The sequence below is a fragment of the Phoenix dactylifera genome, unplaced genomic scaffold (genome assembly GCF_009389715.1).
Source record: "Phoenix dactylifera cultivar Barhee BC4 unplaced genomic scaffold, palm_55x_up_171113_PBpolish2nd_filt_p 000130F, whole genome shotgun sequence".
NCBI lineage: Eukaryota > Viridiplantae > Streptophyta > Magnoliopsida > Arecales > Arecaceae > Phoenix > Phoenix dactylifera.
The window spans coordinates 1135929-1146330 of record NW_024067692.1 but is presented as its reverse complement, the minus strand read 5'-3'; the positions used below and the strand labels follow the sequence as shown (position 1 = coordinate 1146330).

The window sequence follows — 10402 nt, the reverse complement described above, 5'->3', positions numbered from 1 at the left end:
GGTAGGAGGCAGGCTCGTTGGTGTAGCATACAAGAAACCCAGGCCAACACTTCTATAATTAATTATCATTCATCAGGAATGATAATAATATTACTTCTTTCAATTCTATTACTATAGACACAATTCATTGTCAGTGTTTTAAATGCATGCCTTGCAGAATACTAAGCTATAACTCCTCTTATTTTCAAGGCGCAGGATAATCATAACGCAGTGTCGGATTGCACAAAGTCTCCACCTAGCGCTTGTGGTGGGAAGGTGCTTTAGTCAGACTCGAAAAAAAAAAGTGGTGCTCATTAAGTAATACCAAGGATGTATGCACGCATGATCTGGTTTGCTCATCAAATATCGTCGAAGTAATTCCACAGTTAATGTGTGTCCTTGACCATCTAGCTATTTCTCCTCCTTTTCCTTGCATTGCCACTAGTGCCCACCTGGGTTCCCTACTGCGACCGATATAATACATACTTGTTTAAGATCTCACACAACTCTAATGCATAGCCATTTTCTATGCATTGGATACGGTCGTAACTTTTGATATCAGAGCTAGCCTCATGTTTGGAGTTCAAGTCATGAAAAGGATGACCCGTAGAAAGGACTCCTTGGAAGAAAAGGGCTACAACGGGAGTCACCTTCATGCATGGAAAGAATTTAGGGCTGGCTTAACTCTTAGGTGACTGAGGCGGCCGCCTAAAATCCTGGCTTCGGGAGACTTACAGACTGGTTCAGGAGATGAGCGATTTTCAGGCAGCATGTGTATTCCAGGAGGCGAACCGGGCAGCAAATTACGTCGCCTCCTTTGTCGCCCGACATACTGGAGAGTTTCTCTGGACATCTGCAGTAAATATACCCCTTTCTTTGTACTCTTTACTTTCTGGTGACTTGGCAGGATGTACTCATATTAGAGCTATGTGAATTGCCGTTTTCATTAAAAAAAAAAAAACCTCGGCCCCCAAATACATTTGTTATAGTGAGTTTCAAGATGAGCGTCTAAATACATTGAGGCCCCCAATGCATTTGGAGGCTTTGGGAGCCTCAAATGCTACGTATCCTTATAGTTATAAATGCATTGAAGCCTCAAATGCTACGTATCCTTATAGTTATAAATGCATTTAGGCCGCCAAATGCATTTATGTTGGAACGTATTTTTTACTTAAAGAAATTTATTATCTCTTTCCTTATTTATGCATTGAGGCTCCCAAATGCATTCATGTTGGGGCCTTTGACTTCGCCTTAGGCCCCTAAATACATTGAGCTGCTGAAGAATTACGTAGCCTAGAGCGAGAACCATCACAAAGCTGGCCGACATGGTGCTAGGCTGCGAGGCATGGTGGTCCTTTAAATACCTAGGTAAGACCTAAATCTAATGCACCTCTAAAGCCTAAGGCCCTGTTTGGGAGAACTTTTGGAGGGCCAGAAAGCACTTTCTGGCCCTCGAAAAGTACTTTTAGATGAAAAACTGTGTTTGGTAAATTTTTCAAAAAGCTGTTTCAGCTTTTGCGGGAAGTTGAAAACAGCTTTTGGGAGGAAGCTCCAATTTGGAGCTTTTGGGATAAAGCTGTTTCAGCTTTTTTGGAAAGCTGTTTTTTTTGACAAAAATGCCCATATTAAAATAACATAATTACATAGTTTATCCCTTTATAAACCTAAAAATCTGCTAGAGCCAAGAACCCTAGCCGTCAGACTCCCTTTCGTAAGAAAAGGTTTTTTTCTTTTCAATTTTTGTATGCATCTCTTGAACCACATTTTAGAAGAAAAAACTTTTAATCCTTTTCTATACCTTCCAAAATCAATCTATTGTTTTTTTTTTATCATCAACCTTGCGGCCCACGCTGAGGTCCTCCTCGAGCGTGGACCACGAATAAGAGCCCCTGGACCGCGGAAAACTATTTTATGAGAAATTATGAAAAATTATTATGGAAAATTATTTTATACTAATAATTATAATATTTTATACCTTTATTTTTGTATTATACTATAAATATAATATCATATTATATTATATCATAATACATTAATATGTTATGTTAAATAATTTAATATTATGTTATATTATGGAAAATTAATTTATACTAATAATTATAATATTTTATACCTTTATTTTTGTATTATACTATAAATATAATATCATATTATATTATATCATAATACATTAATATGTTATGTTAAATAATTTAATATTATGTTATATTATGGAAAATTAATTTATACTAATAATTATAATATTTTATACCTTTATTATTGTATTATACTATAAATATTATATTATATTACATTACATTATAATACATTAATATGTTATTTTAAATAATTTAATATTATGTTATATTATGAAAAATTAATTTATAATAATAATTATAATATTTTATACCTTTATTATTGTATTATACTATAAATATTGTATTATATTACATTACATTATAATACATTAATATGTTATTTTAAATAATTTAATATTATGTTATATTATGAGAAATTAATTTATACTAATAATTATAATATTTTATACTTTTATTATTGTATTATACTATAAATATAATATATATTACATTATATCATAATACATTAATATGTTATGTTAAATAATTTAATATTATGTTATATTACCAAATATTAATTTACTCTAATAATTATATTACTATTATGCTATATTAACATAATATTATTTTATATTACAATAATATTATACTATATCGTATATTTATGTATTAATTTATGTTATATTTTATTATGTTCTGTTGTATAATACTATGCAATGTCCTTTATGGTAATTTTGTCATACAAAAGTACTTTCTCAATTTGTTTACCAAACACAAAATAAAGTACCACAGCACTTTACGAATGTAGTTACCAAACAGCAAACAGCTTTTTATAACAGCTCTACTTCAGACAGCTCTACTTCCAACAGCTCTATTTCTAACAGCTCTACTGCCAACAGCTCCCCCAAACAGGGCCTAAGCTTTGCCGGTGTATTAATTAGGATTTAATATAATACCGGATGAATTGATTGTAGAAATTTTTCCCAAATGAAAAATGATGAAGAAACAGAAATCTAATGCAAAAGTTTATAATAGCTGGTGCATAATTCTTTCATCGAACTCATCACCGATAACTCAAACAGAATCTGCAAAACAATATTTATTATGTTTGTTTTCAATGTTGCTGAAACCTTACCGATCTGTAAATATTAATTCTTTGTGTGGCACTTGTTATGAAGTGTTGATCAAACCCTATGAAAGGATTAGGCACAATTCCTACTTTAATTTGCGTGAGTAATAAGGCCCTGTTTGGGGGAGCTTTTGGAGGGCCAGAAAGCACTTTCTGGCCCTCCAAAAGTACTTTTAGATGAAAAACTATGTTTGGAAGAAAAGGTATTTTTCTTTTCAATTTTTGTATGCATCTCTTGAACCATATTTTAGAAGAAAAAAATTTTAATCCTTTTCCATACCTTCCAAAATCAATCTATTGTTTTTTTTTTATCATCAACCTCGCGGCCCACGCTGAGGTCCTCCTCGAGCGTGGACCATGAAGAGGAGCCCCTGGACCGCGGAAAATTATTTTATAAAAAATTATGGAAAATTATTATGGAAAATTATTTTATACTAATAATTATAATATTTTATACCTTTATTTTTATATTATACTATAAATATAATATCATATTATATTATATCATAATACATTATATGTTAAATAATTTAATATTATGTTATATTATAGAAAATTAATTTATACTAATAATTATAATATTTTATACCTTTATTATTGTATTATACTATAAATATTGTATTATATTACATTACATTATAATACATTAATATGTTATTTTAAATAATTTAATATTATGGTATATTATGGAAAATTAATTTATAATATTAATTATAATATTTTATACCTTTATTTTTGTATTAAACTATAAATATAATATCATATTATATTATATCATAATACATTAATATGTTATGTTAAATAATTTAATATTATGTTATATTATGGAAAATTAATTTATACTAATAATTATAATATTTTATACCTTTATTTTTGTATTATACTATAAATATAATGTCATATTATATTATATCATAATACATTAATATGGTATGTTAAATAATTTAATATTATGTTATATTATGGAAAATTAATTTATACTAATAATTATAATATTTTATACCTTTATTATTGTATTATACTATAAATACTGTATTATATTACATTACATTATAATACATTAATATGTTATTTTAAATAATTTAATATTATGTTATATTATGGAAAATTAATTTATAATATTAATTATAATATTTTATACCTTTATTATTGTATTATACTATAAATATTGTATTATATTACATTACATTATAATACATTAATATGTTATTTTAAATAATTTAATATTATGTTATATTATGAGAAATTAATTTATGCTAATAATTATAATATTTTATACTTTTATTATTGTATTATATTATAAATATAATATATATTACATTATATCATAATACATTAATATGTTATGTTAAATAATTTAATATTATGTTATATTACCAAATATTAATTTACTCTAATAATTATATTACTATTATGCTATATTAATATAATATTATTTTATATTACAATAATATTATACTATATCGTATATTTATGTATTAATTTATGTTATGTTTTATTATGTTGTGTTGTATAATACTATGCAATGTTCTTTATGGTAATTTTATCATATAAAAGTACTTTCTCAGTTTGTTTATTAAACACAAAACAAAGTACCACAGCACTTTACAAATGTAGTTATCAAACATCAAACAGCTTTTTATAACAGCTCTACTTCCAACAGCTCCCTCAAACAGGGCCTAAGTCGTCTATCTAATCGCGAACGTGGCAGCAGCGCGGCATACTGATACCTGTGGGCCCATCAATAAAGCTTGGATGCGGCCCATAACTATCCGGTCTAAAGCTTGTCAATCTACGGCCCGGCCCGGCCCAATCGAAGCCCTACATTGGCGTTACCTGTAGAGAAAACCCTAGCGTTCCGACTATAAATTCCCCTCTTCCCCAACATCGAGCCACGATACCCTCGGGCGCTCCGTCTCCTCCAACTCCACCCAAAACCCTAACCCCCTACATCCCCCACACCCCCGATGGCGGAGAGAGGCGGCGACCGTGGCGGCTTCGGCCGTGGATTCGGCCGAGGCCGTGGCCGCGGCGACCGCGGGCGGGGAGACCGGCGCGGCGGCCGGCGCGGCCGCCGCGAGGAGGAGGAGAAGTGGGTCCCCGTCACCAAGCTCGGCCGCTTGGTGAAGGAGGGCAAGATCCATAGCCTCGAGCAAATCTACCTCCACTCCCTCGCCGTGAAGGAGCACCAGATCGTGGACACCCTCCTCGGTCCCCAGCTCAAGGACGAGGTCATGAAGATCATGCCGGTCCAGAAGCAGACTCGCGCCGGCCAGAGGACCCGGTTCAAGGCCTTCGTCGTCGTCGGCGACGGCAACGGCCACGTCGGTCTCGGCGTCAAGTGCTCCAAGGAGGTGGCCACGGCCATCCGCGGGTCTATCATCTTGGCCAAGCTTTCGGTGATCCCGGTGAGAAGGGGGTACTGGGGGAACAAGATCGGGAAGCCCCATACAGTGCCGTGCAAGGTCACCGGAAAGTGCGGGTCGGTTACCGTTCGGATGGTCCCGGCCCCTCGTGGTGCTGGGATCGTTGCTGCCCGTGTCCCCAAGAAGGTTCTCCAGTTCGCAGGGATCGAAGACGTTTTCACGTCATCTCGTGGTTCCACCAAGACCCTCGGGAACTTTGTCAAGGTTTGGATGATAAAGATTACTTCTTTGTTTGTCTTCTTACTTCTATTGATTTATTGGATTGGTTGAAGTAATTAGGTGCTGAATATGCCCTTTTTCCTTTTTTATACCTGCGACTTTTTATTTTAACTTATTATTAATTGGATTGGCAACGATGTGTTTGCATCGGGTTAGCTACATTTCATCTGGTTTGTATTATGTAATGTGATGCATGTTTTGGAACAATGTTTTTAACGATATGCTTGATGGTATTCTATATGTCTGATTTAGAGTTAGGAGCTTTGATATTGGATTGAGTTCTCCTTGGTCATCAAAAGTGTTTGTGGTAAATTTCCATCTGATGAATAATTTTGAAAGGAGGATGCAAATTGAGAACGACTTTCATGACTTTGCGTGGTTTAGAAAATAAAAGCTAAGGGTACTAGAGTGAAAAAAGGTATGTTTTTTTATTCTTTTGCTGTTGTCTGCAAATGTTATATGTGGTTTTTTAGGCACTTAACTTAGTTGTTCTGTCTGTTGTTACATGGTGGTGCTACTTTAGTGTTGCTTCTGATCTTTGAAGCTTGTTTTTTCAGTGTTGGAATTCACAATGATTGTACTTTCAATAAAAGCTAGACACTTGCACAGGAATTAGAAGAAATGCTGGTGAATCTGATATTTATCTCAGCACTACAATCTTATTATTAGAGAGTTGCATGTTGGAGTCTGGATATTTTTGATTTGATTTTGACTGGCCCTCATGGATAATTTCGTTTGAGGAAATCTATGTTTCATGATTTTATTCAATTGTTGAAATTAATGGTGTTTGGCAATATTGAGTCATAGGCTTTTAAAGAAATCTGATGTTAGTTACTTATCTAAACCTATGCCTTTTTTCCTCCTATATTCGTCCCACTATATCAATATGAAAATTTGCCAACTAGTTTGTCATTGTAGTGGATATTCTTTAGTCTTTTTGCATATTTATGGCATAAGCTTCTTAAATAATTAGAAATGGTCATTTTTAGCCACTTGTTGAAACTCATCTCCATGTTTCATGTGTCATATTACCTTGATTTGCGTAGCTCATGTTCAATGCAGCTTACTTCTCAATCAACTGATAATGTTTGTTCATTGTTGCACTCTTAGACGATGGTTCTATTATTGAATGATTTTGGATGGTTCTAAAAATGAGCATTTAGCATGAGGAGTGGCATCTAATTTAAATTTTATCGAGTATTTTTTGTATTTCAATCAACTTATTTTTTTTGTTTGAAGTTTGCATGAGGTACTGCTAGTAGTTCGCTTAGTACGATGCACGGAGAAACAAAGCTGGAAAGCCTTTCGTGATATTTTATGAGGAGTCATGCTTGTTATGCAGTATGAGGCTATGTTTTGGGGCTTCTATCTTTATTCATGATAATGAGAAGCCTCCTTTTTCTATCCTTTTTTTTAATGTTACATCATGTTCTTTCTTCATTATAATATGTGTTCTAAAGTTCCATTGAAAATTTTTCTTCCTGTTTTTTAGGTTTTTGATTATCATGTATTCTCCTGTAACCCTCGTCAGTATTTTTAAGCAATTAGTGTGTTTTAAATTTTTTTATTATGTAAAATGGAATTAATAAAAGCTCATGATGTCTAAATCAAACTCGCACTAGAAAGATTTAATCCTTCTAGTTGTCGAGATTACATGTATTATTGAACCTACATAGAGTGTTATTCCTATTTTCTCAACCTTATGAAAGAAATTTGTCAATTTGAAGAGTTCAGCTTAATCATCTTAGACTGCCTATTATGAGCTCAATGTAAGAAGATTAGTGTGAGAGAATATTATGGCAATTTTTGCATGATAAATTAATATCTTATATATTCTAGCATTTGTGGATTTGAAAATTATGATTGAAGCTAATAATGGTTATGAAGGGGTAAGTTCGGGGCATTAAGGTTATGAAGAATTTTAAAAAACAGTCGGTTTTGTTTTAAAATGTACATCAGAGGACAGTATGATCTAAGGAGTTCACTAAACTTTATCATTTAATAAAGTTCAAGTGTTAATATTCTATTTGAAGGAACACAGGCTCGAAATTTTCAGTGGCCTGGTTCTGGGTTCTGGCAGGGCTGGATATTTGGGAACTTGAGCTCTATATATTTTAACCTAACTGATCCAACCCAGCCTTGTGTTGCAATTTCTTCTACGTAACTTTATGTAAGCTAAATAAGGGAGGGCTGCGTTAGATTGACAAGTAGTCAGGTCTAGTTGATTTTGCTAGGTTAGTTTGAATGGTGTATAATCTGTAGAGGGATAAATTGGTTATTATATATCTTGTTGTGTTTGTATTTTGTATGGTCAAAAACATATTACATATATATAAATATTTAAAAATTTTGGCATGAACTAGGTTATGCTGCAGCAGGTTGGCTTCTGGTTGCATCTGGGTTGCTAGGCATCTCAATGCAAATTCTACCCAACCCTGGGAGCAGTGTAGGTTGATGACATTCAGGTGGAACACTGAAGTATATGTTCTCTATCTTCTGTTTATATAGCCATTGAAAATGATGGTGCTATCATATGTTCACATGTTGGTTACCATGTTGTCATCTTTACCATTTGACATGAATACCTTTATGTGTATGATTATGTTCCTATGAATGTGGTAATTTAACCCAAATCATTTATTAACCTCTACATAAGTATCTGAATGTGTCGCATTTGCATACAGTTTAGTTTAGGATTGATTTAATATTGTTTTGATGTGATATAAAATGTGATGAATGTTGTTGCAGGCTACTTTTGATTGTCTCATGAAGACCTATGGATTCCTGACACCTGACTTCTGGAGAGAAACTCGCTTCACCAAGTCACCATTCCAGGAGTACACGGATTACCTTGCGAAGCCCACCAAAGCGATTGTTATCGAGGATCTTGAAGGAGTGGAAGCTTAGAATGCTGAGAATTTTAGTTTCTTTTTTATTTGGCAGTTTTGCCTGTCATGCGTTGTGGTTTATAGGAGGTAATCAGAGCTGGATGATGCAGAGACAGCTGAATGTTTAGTTGTTATTAGAGGTGCTTGCTTTGTCTTAAGAGTTCTTTAATATATAGACAGCTGATGGGTTTTTATTTAATTTAAGTGAAATACTGATGGTGCTCCGGAGGATGGAGCCATGAGTTTTATCGTCTATGGACCATTTTTTGCCTGCCATATAGCAGGCCATCTGCTATATTGCACTTTATCTACAAAGGGCCCTTTGGTTTTAATAGAGCTTCCTTTTTTATTAAATAAACCTGTTCCTTTATTATTCCTTATCATATGAACTGAAGATTTGGGTTCGAACAGTCTCTTCTGGCTGTTCAGCACAGTAGATTTTTCCAGCAAACTGCATAGGCTTTGAATAGTGATGCTGTTACCTTGGGTATGCTTTTTTTTTGGCCGTGGCTGCTGGGGGTAAGTCTGTATGATGGCTCCCTCTAGCCTGAACAAAGTCATATGGTCATTCTTGGTTCCAACATTTCGTTATTTTTTTTTGACAGTCTTTGTATGATATTCAGAGCATGAATTCCTGGATTTTACCCCTTGCTTAAGCATTTTACAGATTTCGATTTTCCCCACAAAGGGCTGGTTACGCGACATTTAATCTGTTCAAAAACTAGTTTTAATGCTATCAGGATTCGGGACTGTCACTAAAATTCGTAGGATTGAACTCTCTCTCTCTCACGCGCGCATGCGCACACGCACTTGTCTAGGATTGGGTCACTAAAATTTGTAGGATTTAACTCTCTCTCTCTCAATTTTTTTTTTATACCGGGTGATTCATACAATCCGTGGATGGATGTACTCAATAAAATTAGAAATTAAAATATCACGGAGCTCTTGAGGCAGCTCTTCATCCTTCGTCGATAGGGTGCTACTGGCATGGTTAGCTATATAGGTGACCGCTAATTCGTAGCTTCGTTGGCTTCTCTAAACACATGCTTCATCTAGGCAATCCTTCTGTTCCTTATCATCATCTAGATATATCGAATCAGTGGATGGCCAGCAGCAATGACCCTCGGACCTTTCTGGATCCAGCTGATGACCGTAGTTGAGTCACCTTCCAAGATGATTGAACCAGCTGAGAGTACATGCTAAGCGTGTTGAAGACCTGCCCAGGCAGCTCTCAGCTCCGCACCAGAAACCGTGCAGTCAAATAACTGACAGCCTTCCGCTGCCACGACCTTGGAGTTCGGATCCCTAATGACGAAATCCGTTCCACCCTTTGTGCCTCTATCTAGCACTGACCCATCAAAATTGACCTTGAGGAAGCTTGGAGTGGGGGCTCCCAGGTGAAGAACACCGTACGAGGAGCTGCCGAGGTAGAATGGGAATTCCAGATATCCCGAGCTGTCAAAAGTCCTTCTAAGGAGAAAGCATGACTAATCTCTACCGCCTGCGCCCGGGCGCTCTCCGCCGCGAGCCTTGGCGACATGCTATGCTCACTGAAAGTTCGAGCATTCCTTGCCAGCCATATCTGATATGCTGTGCAGGTCGCTTTAATCGCGTCCTGGCATGTCAATAGGTTGCCCGACCACCAACGGATGGTCCGTAAGAACTAGTCCCTCCGAGACCAACCCTTCCACAGCAACCCTGCCG

At 35.0% G+C, this 10402-nt stretch overlaps 1 protein-coding gene across 1 annotated transcript; it reads left to right on the top strand.

Moving 5' to 3' along the window:
* The first annotated feature begins 5054 nt into the window (after positions 1–5054).
* Positions 5055–9030, top strand: LOC103703697 (40S ribosomal protein S2-3-like). Its single transcript, XM_008786643.4, has 2 exons — positions 5055–5795; positions 8559–9030. Exons 1-2 carry the CDS (start codon positions 5133–5135, stop codon positions 8715–8717), a joined length of 822 nt encoding a protein of 273 aa, XP_008784865.1. The 5' UTR covers positions 5055–5132; the 3' UTR covers positions 8718–9030.
* The last annotated feature ends 1372 nt before the right edge of the window (positions 9031–10402 follow it).

Bases quoted from the DNA above. Each gene is read 5' to 3' on its own strand.
- LOC103703697 (XM_008786643.4), top strand. From the start codon at position 5,133: ATGGCGGAGAGAGGCGGCGACCGTGGCGGCTTCGGCCGTGGATTCGGC. The intron at 5,796-8,558 runs GTTTGGATGATA...ATGTTGTTGCAG, and splicing joins CCCTCGGGAACTTTGTCAAG to GCTACTTTTGATTGTCTCAT.